At 55.0% G+C, this 17239-nt stretch overlaps 5 protein-coding genes across 5 annotated transcripts; 4 read left to right on the top strand and 1 right to left on the bottom strand.

The window, feature by feature from the left end:
- Nucleotides 1–139: 139 nt before the first annotated feature.
- J7T54_000630 (Sad1-interacting factor-like protein) lies at nucleotides 140–1943 on the bottom strand (the record flags this gene model as incomplete). The annotated part of the gene is made up of 2 exons (XM_051504470.1): nucleotides 140–618; nucleotides 683–1943. 2 exons carry the CDS (start codon nucleotides 1941–1943, stop codon nucleotides 140–142), a joined length of 1740 nt encoding a protein of 579 aa, XP_051363984.1.
- Nucleotides 1944–3327: 1384 nt separating this feature from the next.
- On the top strand, nucleotides 3328–8413 carry J7T54_000631 (Ras GTPase-activating-like protein-like protein; the record flags this gene model as incomplete). The annotated part of the gene is made up of 2 exons (XM_051504471.1): nucleotides 3328–7976; nucleotides 8029–8413. The coding sequence occupies 2 exons, from the start codon at nucleotides 3328–3330 to the stop codon at nucleotides 8411–8413; spliced, it is 5034 nt and encodes a 1677-aa protein (XP_051363985.1).
- Nucleotides 8414–12410: 3997 nt separating this feature from the next.
- J7T54_000632 (Choline-sulfatase-like protein) lies at nucleotides 12411–14072 on the top strand (the record flags this gene model as incomplete). The annotated part of the gene is made up of 1 exon (XM_051504472.1): nucleotides 12411–14072. The coding sequence occupies one exon, from the start codon at nucleotides 12411–12413 to the stop codon at nucleotides 14070–14072; it is 1662 nt and encodes a 553-aa protein (XP_051363986.1).
- Nucleotides 14073–14803: 731 nt separating this feature from the next.
- On the top strand, nucleotides 14804–15637 carry J7T54_000633 (uncharacterized protein; the record flags this gene model as incomplete). Its single annotated transcript, XM_051504473.1, has 1 exon — nucleotides 14804–15637. The coding sequence occupies one exon, from the start codon at nucleotides 14804–14806 to the stop codon at nucleotides 15635–15637; it is 834 nt and encodes a 277-aa protein (XP_051363987.1).
- Nucleotides 15638–16175: 538 nt separating this feature from the next.
- J7T54_000634 (Centromere protein V-like protein) lies at nucleotides 16176–16932 on the top strand (the record flags this gene model as incomplete). The annotated part of the gene is made up of 3 exons (XM_051504475.1): nucleotides 16176–16351; nucleotides 16487–16532; nucleotides 16588–16932. The coding sequence occupies 3 exons, from the start codon at nucleotides 16176–16178 to the stop codon at nucleotides 16930–16932; spliced, it is 567 nt and encodes a 188-aa protein (XP_051363988.1).
- Nucleotides 16933–17239: the final 307 nt, after the last annotated feature.

The following is a 17239-nucleotide window of genomic DNA, read 5'->3' on the forward strand; positions in this document are numbered from 1 at the left end:
GGAGATGATGGGAAGTGTAGTACCATTGAAACCTGGAACGCCGTGCTTGAAGAGCGTGTGCGAAACACAAAGCAGTATCTATCTGCAAAATAATCAGATTGCAAGACCGCCATCCCCAACACATCAAAGACCGCCCTAATTATATCTGTCGCTTCAACTCTTGTATGCCCATCCTGACGTCGCTCAAGCTGGCGTTGCTATCCAGGCCGAGATCCAAGGCGAGCATCTCGAGGCCGCTCATCTCTGCTACATCCCGCGGGTGTTGGTCGAGTAAAAAGGGGGGGCCGGTCTGGATCTGGACCAAATCGCCTGCGTCGACGAGTCCCCTCCCGTTTTCGCCGCTCTTTTGGAGAATGGCGAAGCGGAGACCCACTTCGGTGACGGTGACCAGGATGGAGATGATGATTAGAACAATAATGATCCAGGTGATGACGCTCATCTTGGAGTCGGCGATGGAGTCAGAGAGTATCTCGGCCAGGTCGAGGAACACGCGGCAGCGCTCGTTGAGAACCTTGATGCGCGGGTCGATTTCGAGATATTCGCGGATGGCTTCGTAGAGAGGGTGGAGAGTGGGTTCAGAGTCCCAGAAGAAGTTGGGCACGTCGAGAATGTTGGAGGCTGGTTCAATGTGTTAGTACAATAATGCGGCGGCGGGTGTCCACCCATGAGCGAATACACTTACAGAGATTAATGTCGACGCGACTCTTGAAGAGACGGCCGAGGATCTTGACAATCTCCTTCCTCGTCATGTTCAGCTCGCCCGTGAGAGCGAGCGTCTTTGGCACGTCCTGTGCATCCTGCATCGTCTCGCTCATCCTTTCCTCAAAGAAGCATAGCCTGGTGCTCTGGGCGATGGCGTGGCTGATGGTCAGCTTGATCATGTGGTCTGATCGTGGCATCAACGTGATCATGTCGTTGAAGACCCGCGGTCGCTTGACGCTGGCACTGTACTCGAAGTGAAACTCCTCCGTCTCGTAGTCGTCCTGCTCGAGTGGCCTCGTCAAGAGACTGATGCCGTCTTCAGCGTCGGCGAACGTCATGTCGGCCAGGATATCCTTTTCTTGGTGCTCTGTGAAGTTCCAAAATACGACCACGCCGTAGGAGAAGACAAACATTTCCGCCAAATTCTTTGCGTCTGGGCGCAGTCTATGCATGTGCGAGGTGTTGTCGTCCTCATGGCGGAAGGGGTCCTCGTCCATCTGGTATTCCAGGGACTGGTCGCTGAGTTGTGGTGACTCGTGGCTGCTGTTCGGGCTTGCATACGCATCGTCTTCAAAGTACCCCTCGTGGTGGCTGCGGCCCTCGCTCCTCTCAATCTCCAGATCAAGGACTGTCTTCCCCGTACCAGGCGTCCTCATGATGGGCCGACTACGTACCCGGTACCCTTCGTTGCCATTGAGCAGAGGTAGCGAGTACACGACGTACAAGCAGTCGTCGTAGAGCTTCGTTTTTGCTTCGTGCTTCTTCCTCAGGAACTCGGCAGTGGACTTGACCTTGAAGGCTTGGGCAGTACAGTATGCCGTCAGCCGACTGACCTTCTCCGTTCTCTGGCGCTTCGGCAGCCTCTCCGCATAGCTCTTGCCACGAATGTTGCCTTTAGCCCGCAAAGCTTTCAGCTCGTCGTCTTTGAGCGGTCCTATTTCGTCCTCTATCACGCCGAGATCGTCTCCGCCCTCGAGTACATCGTCCTCGGCCTCGTCTTGGCCACTCGTTTCCGGTAAGAGCACGAGCTTCTCGCTGATCTTGGTGGTACGCGAGGGCATGGGCTTGCCTGTGCGGGACTGTACGCTCGCAATGCCGCCTCCGGAAACGACGCGCCGGCTTTGGGCAGGAAGGCCCGCCGATGTATGCGGCCTGGGGGCTGGCATTGGTGGTAACCGAGGCTGGCCTGAAGGTATCTGGGTGTTGTTGTGCAGCACATTGTCGACCGTCATGAAGCGCATTGGCATGCGACTAGGTGTCAAGGAAGCTGTATCTTGGCGTTGAAGAGCTTTCCGAGGATTCGGTCGTTGTCTGGCGTCCGTGACCTGTCGGTGCGTCGGTCAGCCGCGATGACAATCAAGCGTTGGAGTTTATGATCCTACCAGGACCGATGGCCCTCTTTTTGAGGAAGAAGACATTGTGATAAATCTGGTTGAACCAACCACAGACTCGTCCCGTGCTAGCTTATGGAAGTAGGTTGCTCGACCAGATGTATTGACCAGGTGGTCGCTTGGAGATAAACAATGGGCTTTCTGCCTCCCTTTCCGGATCTATCTCCGATGCGCATTTACTTGTCGCGCGCGCGAGGCGATCGTAGTTTGTCGATGGAGGCTGGTAATTGATCCAGGTTTCTGGCGACAGTGGCTTTCGCACGTCCGCCTGGGTGGGCGACCGGACATGACCTCATCCGAAAAGCCCGCTTTTTACCGAATTCGTCGTGACACATGTACAAATAATTATTCTGCGCCCACCTCATGTCAAAGTACGCCAATCGAGTTTTGACGATAGGAACCAATTACACATTGCGGCGTAGTCTTACTTCTCGAAATGGGTTCTGTGTGATTTTATGAGTGACCGTGAAAATTAGGCATGATATTCGATTCTCAGGGATTTTCCGGGAAAGAGCGTAAAAGATGATTTGAACATGTTCGTAGAAACCTTCATGGTGTGAATTGGGTAGCATGACAGTGTGTGCCGAAGACTACGCAAATACGTGTGAAATCACATCATCTATCCCTCCAGTATCTTGACTGAAGCAGCCCAGGACGCAAGCTGATGACTTAGCTGCTGCAAATGTGAGTATGTAAGATGCGCAGTGCGCAGTGTCCTAGGGTAGGCAGCTCACCCACGCACAGCGTGCGGCGTGTGGGGCCGTTGCTATGCCGTTGCCCAGCCAAAATGTTTACACCTTGATGCCCCGCCCTGCCTGAACCTCAACATTGATGTGCTCGATCATCATGCAGCCGATGCCAACCTGCCCTGCTTACCACGGCACTTGAGATACCTGGTCATCTACTGATCAGTCCTCTGGACCATAGCGCAACCTTTTCATCGTCCGATTCAATTCGAAATTCGCCTCGTACAACTTTCTTAAGCACTCAAACGCCCGCGCATCGTCCACAACAAACGCGCGCGCGTTTGAATTTCCCTTCGATTCGCCCTCAGCTGTGTCTCAGTCCCATCTCCTGCGCCACGATCTGCATTAAGCTCGGTCAACATTCCTCAACCACCGCGGAATCGAATACCAAGTTCTCGGCTCCCTTTTTTTAGTAGGCTGGGAACAATGTACTAGTTGTACAGCACCTTTCATCTGCCCATTGCGAGAGACACCATCGTCATTGCCACATGACATTGTCAACAGCCATGTCCTTCCGACCGCCGACCTTGCGATCGACCAAGACTGATCTCTATCCGATCAAAGACCAGACCACGGAGCACACCGACCAGGCATCAAGCATATATCGATTCCCCTCGACAGCGTCATCATCAGCATCCTCCGGATACTCGCACGCATCTAGCGGCAACACGTCCATCTCGAGCGGCCACGGTTCGCATTCACACAAGCGTGGAAGAAGCGATGTTCTTGCGCGAGCGAGGACATTCGAGGTTGGAGAGATGAGCGCCATGTTGGACGAAAAGAAACAAGAGCCCCAAAAATTGTACAGCTCCGCAAGACAGTCATTACGACCTTTACCACAGGCTCCCGCAGCCTTGCCGAAAGCGTCCGCTGTGCCACCATCGACACCCCCTCGAAAGCAGACTGTGCGACACGACCGCGGGAAGACAATTGACATGGGCAAGCTGTCGCTCTACGATGAACCGTCTTCCCCAGGATCCGCCGAACGACCCCGTATGATGCGGCCTAATTCCATGCTCATGTCGCGATCAGACACTATCAAGGGCGCAGCGCCTAGCCCGGGCCACCATCACTCACACAGCGCAACCCAGTTTGGTCGGCCAGAGCTCGCACAACTCAGCCGGTCCACCACTGGACAGCTGCGGACGTTGTCCCAACTCGCAGAGTCTGACACGGCGGATGGATTCAACATTTCCAGCTCGACACAGCAAGTCGTTGGCCTCAACGGGAGGCGGCGCTTGCAGCGCACAGACAAATCGAGTGGCACTCGGGGCACCAAATCGAGTGGCTATGGCTTCGAGGGCCGCAACTGGATGGATAAGCAACGTCAGTTCCTCCAGGCCTACGAGTATCTCTGCCACATCGGAGAGGCCAAGGAGTGGATTGAGGATGTCATCGGAAAGTCGATCCCTCCCATTGTGGAGCTGGAGGAAGCTCTACGTGACGGCGTCACCCTTGCCGAGGTGATCGAAGCCCTCAACCCTGACAGGCGGTTTAAAATTTTCCACCACCCTCGACTACAATATCGACACTCGGACAATATCGCCATCTTCTTCAGGTACTTGGACGAGGTCGAATTGCCGGATCTCTTTCGCTTCGAGTTGATTGACCTTTACGAGAAGAAGAACATTCCAAAAGTCATATACTGCATTCATGCCCTGAGCTGGCTCTTGTTCAGGCTCAATATCGTTGATTTTCGCATCGGTAATCTAGTCGGCCAGCTAAATTTCGAACACCATGAACTCGAGGAGATGCAGAAGGGCCTGGATAAGCTTGGGGTCAACATGCCTGCCTTTGGGAACATGGGCGCCGACTTTGGCGTACCAGAGCCGGAGCCGGAGCCGGAACCCGAACCCGAGGAGACAGAGGAAGAGAGGATCGACAGGGAGCTCGCCGAACATGAAGACGCTATTGTCGATTTTCAAGCCCAAATCCGCGGGGCAATGGAGCGATTGAAGCTGGGCGAAACTATGCAACAACTCTGGGATCAAGAAGAGGCTTTGATCGACCTCCAGGCCCGTATTCGAGGTGACTTCACACGGCAAGTCATGGGATATAGGCTTGAGATGCGACGATTTGCGACGAAGCTGCAGAGTGCTGCCCGTGGCTATCTCGCACGGAGTCGACTCGAGCAGAGCGAGCAATTTTGTGCAGCCATGGAGCCCCAGATCCTGGAGCTCCAGAACATCATCAGGGCCAGCAAGGTACGACGTCATGTGCAGGACTTGAAGTCTTCATTGGAAGCATGCAAAGGACCTACAAGGGAGATACAGGCGATCTCCAGAGGTTTCTTGCTCCGAAAAACGCAAAACGCCCAGCAGCGCGCGACGAAAAAGACATCTGGAGATGTGCAGAAGCTACAGGCTGCTGTGCGTGGTATGCTGGTCAGGGACCGAGTCGAGAAGGAGCTGTGGTCACTGGACCAACAGACAACCTCGATCATCGCTCTGCAAGCAGCAGCGAGGGCTAATCGGACGCGGCAACATATCGACGAGCAAAAACAACAGCTTGAAGCAGCCGCTCCACAATTCATAGCCCTGCAGGGGCTCGTTCGAGGACGAGCAGCACGTGCCAAGATCCAAGATCTAAGATCGGAGTTACAGCAACACTTGACAGACATTGGGCGACTCCAGGCAACGATACGAGCAGCAGCAGTGCGCAGAGACATTGCCGTGCAGGATGCGGCCTTGCGTCAGGAAGAGAAGGCCATCGAGGCACTGCAAGCCTCCATCAGGGGCATGCTGGAGAGGCAAAGGATAGCCGACGACAACGCTCAGCTAGAACTTGCGACAGAAGAAATCACGACACTGCAAGGGCACATGCGAGGAAGCCTGTATCGGGACCAGCATGCTTCCTTGATGGAGGAACTTCACTCTCATGATGAAGGATTTGCCCTGTTCCAGGCGATGCTCCGTGGTATAATGGAACGCGGCAGAGTCGGAGACTTGCTGGCAGAATTGGAAGAGGAGGAGATGTCAATCATTGCACTGCAGTCGGCTATCAAGGGGTCCCTCGTTCGGCGCCAGTTTGAGGAGAAGAAGCGGTACTTCAACGAGAACATGCAAAAGGTCATCAAGATCCAGAGCTTTGTGCGTGCCAAGGTTCAAGGCGAGGCGTATAAGAGTCTTACTACTGGCAAGAACCCGCCCGTCAACGCCGTCAAGAACTTTGTTCACTTGCTCAATGACAGCGACTTTGACTTCAACGAGGAGGTTGAGTTTGAACGCATGCGCAAGACTGTTGTGCAACAAGTGCGCCAGAACGAGATGCTCGAGCAGTATATTGACCAGCTTGATATCAAGATCGCACTGCTCGTAAAGAACAAGATCACCCTGGACGAGGTTGTCAAGCATCAGCATAACTATGGCGGCCATTCGATGGGTCTGCTCGCCAACTCTTCCATGACATCGGGCAACCAATTCGACCTCAAGGCTCTCAACAAGAGTTCGAGAAAAAAGCTTGAGTCGTACCAGCAATTGTTCTTCAACCTACAAACCCAACCGCAGTATCTCGCGCGCCTGTTTCACAGCATTCGAGAAAAGGGCACGGCCGAGAAGGATTGCAAGCGCATTGAGCTGCTCATCATGAGCCTCTTCGGCTACGCCCAGAAACGCCGCGAGGAATACTACCTTCTCAAGCTACTGGCACGATCCATTCGCGAGGAAGTCGAAGGTTGTCGCTCCATCCAGGATTACCTGCGCGGCAATTTCTTCTGGGCCAAGCTTCTGGCCAACTATACTCGCTCGCCAAGGGATCGCAAATTCCTTCGGGACCTACTCGGACCTGTCATCCGTGACCACATCATCGAGGATCCCGCCTTGGACCTGGAGAGCGACCCAATGCAGATTTACCGTTCCGCCATCAACAACGAGGAGCTTCGCACAGGGAGACCGGACCCCCGCCCACTCGATGTCCCTCGCGAAGTTGCCATTCGGGACCCAGAAACCCGTCGTCTCTTCATCGATCACTTGCGAGATCTTCGCGAGGTGAGCGATCAGTACTTCCTTGCTCTCGAGGATCTCTTGCACAAGATGCCGTATGGTCTCCGGTTCCTGGGCAGCCAAATGTTCGCCGCACTCTGCCAGAAGTTCAAGAAGGAATCTCAAGATGCGCTGCTGCATGCCGTGTCAAACTGGATATGGAGATTCTACCTGCAGCCTGCCCTGGTCTCGCCCGAGGAAGTTGGCGTGGTAGAGAAGGGCCTGAGCCCGCTGCAGAAACGCAACTTGAGCGAGGTCAGCAAAGTCATCGGACAGATCGCTTCCGGTCGCGTCTTTGGCGGCGACAACATCTACCTTCAACCACTCAACAACTTTGTTTCTGAATCTATTGAGCGCCTAACCAACATAACCCATGATCTGATCTCAGTGCCGGACGCAGAGAGCACCTTTGACATTGACGAGTTCAACGATCTATACGCCAAGAACAAACCGACCCTCTACATCAAGATGACCGATGTGTTTGCTATTCACAACCTGATGGCGGCGGAGATCAACCAGCTCTGCCCTAGCCGAGATGACATTCTGCGCGAGATTTTGCACGACCTCGGTAGCGCAAAGAGCAATGAGAGCGAGATGGCTGCCGCTGGGTCATCGGAAATACACATGTTCCTCACACCGAAGCTTCACGACGTTAACGACCCCGAGGCAGAGGTGAAATCGCTCTTTATGGAGACCAAGCGATGTGTCCTGTATATCATTCGGGTGCAAACGGGCGCTAATCTCCTGGAGATCCTGGTCAAGCCAATTTCTGACGAGGATGAGGAAAAGTGGCAGACATTACTCCACACCGACTTTGTCGGCATCGCAAAGACAAAGGGCGCGTACTCTGACGCGAATATGGTGGATGTTACGCGCATGTCCTACTATGAGCTCAAACGTACGGCGTTGGAGAACGTCATGCGATTGGAGCATATGGGCATGATCTCCAAAAAGAACTTCTACCAGGATGTGCTCAACGCAATCGCGGTGGACATCCGTTCCAAGAGCCGGCGAAGGGTGCAGAGGCAGCGCGAGCTGGAAGGCGTCCGCATGACACTTGGCAACTTGCACGAGAAGGCCAAGTATTTGGAGCAGCAGCGCAAGAGTTATGACGATTACATCGAGTCAGCTATGGCGACGCTGCAAAACAAGAGAGGGTAAGTCTGACATGGGTCAATAACAGTTACAGCCAGTTGCTAACACTAACAGTCGACGCCGTTTTTTGCTCCCCTTCACGAAGCAGTACAACCACCAGCGCGAGCTAGAGCGCAGCGGCCGTGTCCCAAAATTCGGCAGCTACAAGTACAGTGCCCGTGCGCTCTCCGAGAAGGGCGTCCTCGTCTCGTGGGCCGGCGCGGGTGATTTGGACAAGACGAACATGACCATCTCCTGCGACGAGGTGGGCGTCTTCAATCTCGAGGGGTCCAAGGGGCATATCCAGATGCCCGGCGCAAGTGCCCTTGTGCCCATCGAGGACCTCCTGCAGGCACAGTTCGAGGCACATCAGTTTATGAATCTCTTCGAGGGCAACCTGAAGCTCAACGTCAACCTGCTGCTCCATCTTCTGTACAAGAAGTTCTACCGGACGCAGTAATCATTGTCTAATTACCCGGACAGAGACACGACCGTGATGAGGAAAGAGGGAAGCAATAATTGTTCTGTTTTGAATGTGTACGACTCGTGGCATGGCGCTCTTTGGACTCTGGTGTTGGTGGAGGGTTTGGAGGCATACACACAACGGTCACGGAGGGGAGTTCCGTGGCTAATACCATACATATATGATCTCGTAGTTATGTCTTGGTCCTAGGCGTCTTGCTTTCTTTCCGGCTTTGAGATTATGCATGCATAGTACGCATCGGAGCGGAGGGTAACTCAGGTACTTAAGACAATGAATCATGCATATTTGACGTGCCCGTGACTAGGAGACTACTTTAGATACTGGATGACTACTACTAGACTGATTAGCACTTGCGTCGCATTGATGTGTTAGTGTTCGACGTCGTCGGACGAAGTGAATCTAGGACCCGCAACGTCAAACTTCCGATAATTCACGATCACAAGATCTGCACACACTTCCGCAGCCGCTGATAACACAATCGCATCTCACCTAGACGCTCCCGATGTCGCCCAGTGCGCTGCTTTGGCCAGTGTCTCAGTGGAGAGTTTTGGTCGTGTGATCTTCAATTGAGGGGTGAGACCTTGGCCACATCCTTAGCTCTGAGTCAAATGGTGGTGGGCGTGGGCGGCGCCCAAGGGTAGTATTTCACAGCGTCCACGTATTGTTTCGTTCGTTTAGCCTTCTCGCCTCCCACGGAGTCATGGCAATCGTTTTTTTCCCTGTTCACTGACGGTCGTCAAGAGACATCCTTGATGGCCGTCAAAGATCCGGCCTGCCAGCACAGCCATCATCTTGCCACAAGATGAACAGTCATACCCGCAGGTCTGGCGGAGTTGACAGACGGGCGAATTGGCGGCTGCCTGCGAGGTGCTGATGAATCTGTCCTGCGTCCCCGAATCCTGCGGTGCTCGGTGGTGCCGCCTTCCGCTGCGCTCTGCGAGCATGTGGACCTTTGCTCTGACGAGGTTGCCTGAATACTTATTATGAGTCTTGTGGTGTGGGGGGAGGGGGTTGAGCCTTGGCCTTTGCTGAAGATTTGTTGCAACACCTTGCTAATGCAGTCTGCTTGTGTTGACACCGAGTACTATTACGTGTGCATAACTGGCGTCCTTTCTGGTCGCCGACTCGACCGAGCGGACACGAGAAGTGCGGCAGCCGAGTGTCTCCTAGACGATGGTAAACAGCCAGCTTTTCCTCTGCGAGTTGGAAGCGAATGCTTAACGAAATATTGAAAATAACAATGTCCTGGCTTAAGAATCGCAGGCCTTTCCAGACGTGGTCGGCTGCCTCCGCCTGGGAGAGCACAAAAACGAAGACGTACGGCGGAGTCTTCTCTGATGCGGGATAAGTTGTTAGCGGCGGCCTTGCGCGCGCAGAACTTTTTTTCTTCCTCATCTGACAGGGATGCGATGCAAATTCGTGCCAATGCTGCTGGGATGGTTGACGTTTAACACATCGAGGCCGACATGTTTCCGCTCGATTGTTTGTAGCAAGTGACGGACGCTCACTGGGACGGGGCTCAAATGGCTGATAGGTCGAGACCGTCGAGCAAACGCTAGAATGGTTGACTGCCGCCTAGACTTCACGCATGGCAGGTTATCGTGTGACTTAAAAATTCACGAGTCGCGGGGCCGCGGGAGTTGGCTGATGAATCATGAGGGGCGGCTTCTGGCAAGGAGCGAAGTCGGGCTCCCGGGGGAAAGCTTCTTGGTGGGAGAGTTTTGCATGGCGCTGCTGCATCTTTGTGCAAGGAAGCCCGCATTGGCGCATTGGCGGAGGGTGAGACAGACACCCCCCCTTGATTCTTGGTTGTTGGGTCGGGGTCGGTCGAGGTCAAGTTCGAGGTTCGAGGTTCGCATTGCGATGTCGAGAGCACAGACTTTGGGCAGCGCGGCCGGACTTATCAGATTGATGGGATTAATATGAAAGACCATGTCGGAATGCGGGGATGACATATAAAGTGAATTGCGGCTCAAAGTTCAAACAACCGTCCACCATTGTGCCATCATCCCCGGAAATGTCGTGCTCTTGGGGAGCTATGGCACCATCTCCACAATCGAGCACGACATGCGGCTTGCGTGACGAGCTGGTGTCAGAGTCGCTAGGTGAAACTGGTCAGTGAAGATCATGTGCGTAGGTATTGTTTTCATTGCGCTCTTGGACATCTCTCGAACGCTTGCCTGGTCAGGATACTAGCATCTTGCATTGTGGGAGGGCCCCTCTTCTGCGACAAAGCGCTCTCATCGTCGTGCATCTTGCCAAGATATCTGCACTGAGACGCCAGCCAGTCAGCAGCAAGCTGGGAGAAAAAAAAGTTTCGAGCCTGCATTCGCACGAGGGTTCTGGAGACGGCCTGGCGGAGGCGGGCATGGACCGCATGGTGGGGGAGGGCGTAGCGGCGTGGCCAAGGTGAGGGTGACCCTCCCACCCTTTTCTTTTGGTAGAGTTCCTGGACGGATTGGGACCGCGACGACGTCAGAGTGGACGGGATTTGTCTTTGGTCTGCTCGTAGTGTAAGTTAAGGTTTGTTGACTGGCTGTTGAAGACGTGGTCGCTGCGTCCTGAATCAGATTCATGGTCGAAGAAGGATCAAAGTCATGGATTCTAGGGGATGGGGGCTTCATCAATGCCAGCGTGGATTAGTGCGCAGTTGCCAGCGTGATAACGGCCGAGGGGCCAGCCGGAATATTGGCTGCTTCTCACCCAGAGATGAGGCCATACAGTGTAATGAGAGCCCCAGACGGCACTGTATAGCTAGTTATCCGGCCCCTGCAGATCCTCTTCGACTTGAGGGGGATAGAAGTCCTGCGAGTGCAAGGGTCCATGGCCAATGAGCAGTGTGGCTGAGCCCAATTGAGTAGTCGGCCTGCAGTCCGCTCTGCTGCTCTCACACCGCCGCTTCGATACTGGAAATTTCTCATTCCCGTCGAGCGACCACACGCGTGCGAGCACTGTGCTACTGTATAGAAGGCATCTGCGATTCTCTGACAAACCGCACCGCGCGAGGCAAGAGCGAGGACAGAGCTGTTGCGCACGCATCCTCGCTATTGCCCCTCTTTCCCTACAGTAACGTCTCCTTTGCGAAGCTGGAAGAGCACTTGAGTCACAAGGCAGTGCAGAGGAGGAAAGAATGATCCGAGCTCTCGCGCTCGCGCTATTACTCCGTACTGACACGTAAGTGAAAGTAGTACGTGTCGGTCAGTCAAGTCAGTCAGCTGGCCAGCGCTGATAGTTCCATCCTGCGCATCCATTCAACATATTCCAGCCAACAAACCACCGTGACCTGCTGATCCGTCCTCGACAATCATTGTGTCCGTAATCGCCGCTCTGACCGACTTTACGCATACATACGCAAGCATGAGCACATGCACACACGCAAGCAAGTCCGTCTGCCCTTTGCCTTTCGCAGCAGCATACAAGTATCGATCGGCAGCGTTCCAACATTTCCTTTCGCGCCCTTGGCTCGTGTGTTCCCACAAGGCAATACCAGGCCCACGAGTCGCCACAACACTCGGGCAGTTTCACGTTCCCCACGGCCTTATCTGCAACTCGGACTCTTAGCTCGAACCGCCTCGCCCGCCCGCTGGGCCGTCCTGCATGGCGTATCGTATCCTTCCTAGTCCAGTATCTGCTGGCTGTTCTCCACTGCCGTGACTAGGACAGACGTTCCACTCAAGACCCCTTGTTGTACTGTCAGCTGTGAGGACTAGGCGTGAACCGACAGCCGTTGTCCTGCCTTCCACGGTCCAGCCTTTGTTGGACACGCGCTCCTCCAGCCCCTGGAGCGGCTGCCTACTAATAACTAGCTTCCCTCCTCATCTACCAGTTTCTATCCCTCTCTTTCTTTCTATCATCCCATCCATCATATATCACAAGGATACGCTACGGCGGCTAGCTTGTCCCTATTGTAAACGGACATTCTCCCCTCCTCACAGCACCATCACTTTCATCGTCCGTCTTCCCCTCGCCGAACATGGCTCCTGATCTCAACACCATGCCGCCCTCGGCAGTCCAAGTGCCCGTGTCCGGCCCTGGTGCTGCTACCGAGCCGCCCAACATCTTGTACATCATGGCCGACCAGCTTGCCGCGCCACAGCTCAAAATGTACAACCCCGAGTCTCAGATCAAGACGCCTCACCTTGACCGCCTGGCCGCTCAGTCGGTTCAGTTTGACTCGGCGTACTGCCCTTCCCCGCTCTGCGCTCCCTCGCGCATGAGCATGGTCTCGGGCTTGCTGCCCATGAAGATTGGTGCTTTCGACAATGCCTCGCAGATCAACTCGGAAATCCCCACCTACGCTCATTATTTGCGCTCCAAGGGTTATCACACAGCTCTGGCGGGCAAGATGCACTTTGTCGGAGATCAACTCCACGGCTACGAGCAGCGCCTGACATCGGACATTTACCCTGGTGACTTTGGTTGGGCTGTCAACTGGGACGAGCCTGATGCTCGTCTCGAGTGGTATCACAACGCCAGTTCCATTCTGCAAGCTGGTCCTTGCGCTCGTAGCAACCAGCTCGACTACGATGAAGAGGTCATGTTCAAGAGCACCCAATACATTTGGGACCACGTGCGCGAGGGGCCCAAAAAGCGGCCATTTTGCTTGACGGTATCCCTCACTCACCCGCACGACCCTTACACAATCACAAAAAAGTATTGGGACCGCTACGAAGATGTGGACCCGACGCTTCCCAAGGTCCGCATCCCAAAGGAGGAGCAGGACTCTCACAGCAAGCGCCTGCTGAAGGTCTGTGATCTTTGGGACCAAGACTTCACCGATGAACAGATCAAGCGTGCGAAGCGCGCCTACTACGGCTCCGTCAGCTACGTCGATGACAACATTGGCAAGCTGCTGGAGACGTTGGAAGATGCTGGTCTTGCCGACAACACTATTGTCATCTTCAGCGGCGACCACGGCGACATGCTGGGCGAGCGTGGCTTGTGGTACAAGATGAGCTACTTTGAGTCGTCCGTCCGCGTTCCTATGCTCATCTCCTATCCCAAGTGGTTTGCTCCCCACCGCGTCTCGCAGAACGTCTCAACTCTCGACATTCTGCCTACGCTTTGCGACCTAGTCAACACCAAGCCCTCGCCCTATCTTCCAATGGATGGGGTGAGCATGCTCCCCCATCTCAAGGGCGAGCAAGGCGGTGACACCGTGTTCGCCGAGTACACTGGTGAGGGCACGGTCCGCCCTCTGTTCATGATCCGCCGTGGCGACTGGAAGTTCATCACTTGCCCCGCGGATGACCCCCAGCTGTTCAACCTCAAGCGTGACCCCGAGGAGCTGGACAACCTGGCTCGTTTCCGGAAGATCCAACCGCAGACACCAGAGCAGCAAGAGGCCAAGGAGATTTTTGAAAAATTCGAGACCGAGGCAGCTGCCCGCTGGGACTACGACGCCATCACCGCGCAGGTCTTCCAGTCGCAGCGCAGTCGCCGTGTTGTCTGGGATGCTCTGAAGATTGGCCACTTTACCAGCTGGGACCACAACCCAGACGACGATGGTCGCCAAAAGTATATTCGCTCGACTATTCCTCTCGACGACCTCGAGCGCCGCGCCCGCTTCCCTGCCGTCGATGTCCACGGCCACGAGGTGACCGCCAAGAAGGTGGTCAACAGCACCCGCTGTTGAGGACGATGGGCTTATATGATGAACGATCCAATTTGCCGATTACGAGAAGGATGGAACAGTGATCTGGCTATCATGTTGGGGTGCATTTGTTTGTGGGTTTGCTGCATAGGGGTTGGTGTCCGGGGAGTTTTTGTTGTTCACTCCTCCATGATACCATTTTGATGATCTGTGACATATAGTATAGCCGGTTTACTCCTTGCTTAATTAGCAATTAGCCTGTCAGCACCGCATTTCGAATTCAAAAGACCAGCATTTGCGGTTCAATGATGACTTGGCGGGGCAATTAGTCCGTGATGAGTTTGGGTGATGACCGATGAAAAGTACGGGGATTTGGAGTCCTTCTTTCGCGAAGTTCACTAATTGCAATCATATTCTATTGAGTCAAAAAGGACCCTTTGTAATTGTGAAGGTAATGGTGTCGATGCCCTGATCTTGAACAACAGCGACTCTCAAGGTTCCCCTAATTCGTACCTGCCCCACATATGGCCTGCCACTGCTGCCGAGCTCTCCATACCTTCCTTCCTTCCTCACTTCACCTTGAACTTGCAGCTTCTCAACGGCGCAGCACCACACACTTCAAAGCACAATCTGGGGTCTAGCGGAACGGCACAGGATTCCGCTGCGTTTGTGAGCTTCAGGAGACTGTACTTGTGTCCACCGTCCACATACCCACGCTTGCTTCGTCGAGCAAACCCGAGCGCATCGCCGCGCGCAAACACGCCTCACCTACAATGGCAGCCCTCATGCTGGACGATGACGAGTTCAAGTCTCTCGAATCGATCGTGGCGCGCCTCAACCAGCTCAACGCCAGCATACAGTCGTTACGCGCCGACATTTTCAACGCTCATCCCCTGCCTCCGCCGTCCTCGTTCCAAGCCTCGTCGCAAATCATCCAGAAGAATCTGCAATCGCTCCTCGACACCATCAACGACAATGCGGTCCTCCTCGACACCATAGCGATACACCCGAGCACCAACTATCCGGGCCGAACGCAGGAGGGGCTGCTGACGAATCTGCTCCGCAAGAAGCTGGAGCCGCAGACGGAGGAGCTCGTCGACAAGGGACGGACCATGAGCGACGAGGCCACCAAGGAGGGCATGGACAAGATGATGGAGGTGTGGTCCGGCGTGCGCGAGTGGATGTCGGAGCGGGTGCGCGAGTACGTGACCGAGGAGGCGGGCGACTTTTACACGAGGGAAGAGCGAGACGAGATTGGCGTGGAAAATGTGCGGACGGGGCTGAAGAGGGATCTCTACGAGGACGAGGACGAGGACGAGGAGATGGAGGGGGCCGAGCCGAAGCCGCCCAAGGCAGAAGCGCCCAAGGAAGAGGAAAAGGTCGTCACGAGGGGCCCCGAGCTCGAGACGCTGCTGTGGTTCATGGCGCGAGGCGACTTTATGGTGCCGCCGAACGTGGAGTATGAGCGCAAGGGGGGGTCGTACAGGGGACTTCAAGGGGTGAACATTCCCCAGCAGACACTGCAGCAACAGGCGCAGGAGCAACAGGCACAGGCGCAGGAGCAGCAACGGCAACAGCAGCAACACCAGATGGGTCAACCAGGCTAGCCTTGAATCGGCGGGACAGCCTTGAGAGAGGTCGCCCAAAGACAGCGGAAGGACAAAGCTGGAGGCTGAGCACACATCGGCAGATCGAAAAGCGCGGGGGGTGTCATGAGATTCATCAGGCGTGGCGTTTGGCATGTCCAGGTATGAGACGTGATACCAACTTACTCACGGACGGGCATGGTTGGGAGTTTAAGAGCAACGCGGGACGGAAGCCAGGCCGGGCCAGGTCTGACTCACCCACGTCATTCGCTATCAACATCGGGATTATTAATTTGACACTGGCTCTTATTACTTATTGCCTAAAGCGCTGTTCAATCAGGAAGCGGAGAATTCCTCTCTGTCCAGTCTACGTACTGCTATCTCATTCAACCAACCCCACAGGCTACAGTCACCCACCCCGCGCTGCAGTAACCTCCGGTCAGCCATCGGGGATTCACGATCATCCGGTGCGAGAACCGGAGCCTCGACCACTTCCACGCCATCAGACGCAAAACCAACAAGGCATCTTGACCAGAAAAAAACACAGTCTGCCATCGCAATGGAGGCGCGCTGTCAATGCAGCGCTGTGCGCTTCACCACGCCCCTTCCACAGCCGTTGGCGCTCTACATCTGTCACTGCTCGAGCTGTCGTCGGCAGACGAGCAGTGCATTCGGGGCGTCAGCCATCTTTCCCCGATTCAAACTGCCAGACGTTGAGCTGCTCAGCTGCTACGCGTAAGCTATCCATATGCCGAACAAATACGACATAACTAACAACTCGCAGGAGACCTGTCGCCTCAGGACACACGCTGTACTGGTTAGCGAACCCTCGCTGACCAAAGTGAACATATGACGATGCTAACGAAGCAGCTACTTTTGTCGCAATTGCGGGACTCGTCTCTTCCATATCACGCCGGTGAGCAGAACACACATGAGGTTTGGTTCCAGTGTACTAATAAACTATTGTCTAGACCAAGAATGTCGTTTCCATCAAAGGCGGCTGCATCTCCGGCCTGGACTGGTCGAAAGCAATCCACATCTGGACGAACCAGGCCATGGTGCCCATCCCCGAGGACGCAGAGTCGCACCCCGAGGAGGCGCCCCCCTCGGACCTCTGCTCGCGGCAGTCGTCGTCGGCTGGCTCGTGTAACGACAACAGCAACACAATCGACGTGCTGGACCAGCCTGGGCTTTTGAGAGGGAGCGGCGACTGTGACATGACCGCCCAGGCGGCGGATGCGATTGGAGAGGTGGAGGACTGGAAAGCCGTGCACGGGAGGGAGGGCATCCGGGGCGGCTGCGAGTTAAGCGGTTGAGAGCCTCAGTTTTGGGTGAGAAACCTCAATCACGGACCGGGTGGTCGCTCACGCAGCATAACGCTGCCACTCAATGCATCCTCAGGTTCTCGACCGCGTTGGGACTTGGGAGGCCATTGGCGATACGCTGCCGGTCCAAGGAAGAGAAACAAGGAGGCCACACATAGGTAATCTGGCAAGAAACAATCATACCACTTCATTCCGCTGCCATGGCGAGCTCGCATGGCCGCGCGACTTGGCACTCCGACAGAGTCGCAGCATCGTTTCACATCGCGACAGGCCTCGTTTGAGCCCCTCGGGAAAAGAC

Source organism: Emericellopsis cladophorae (assembly GCF_022114955.1).
Source record: "Emericellopsis cladophorae strain MUM 19.33 chromosome Unknown NODE_9_length_645218_cov_115_098568, whole genome shotgun sequence".
Taxonomy (NCBI): domain Eukaryota; kingdom Fungi; phylum Ascomycota; class Sordariomycetes; order Hypocreales; family Bionectriaceae; genus Emericellopsis; species Emericellopsis cladophorae.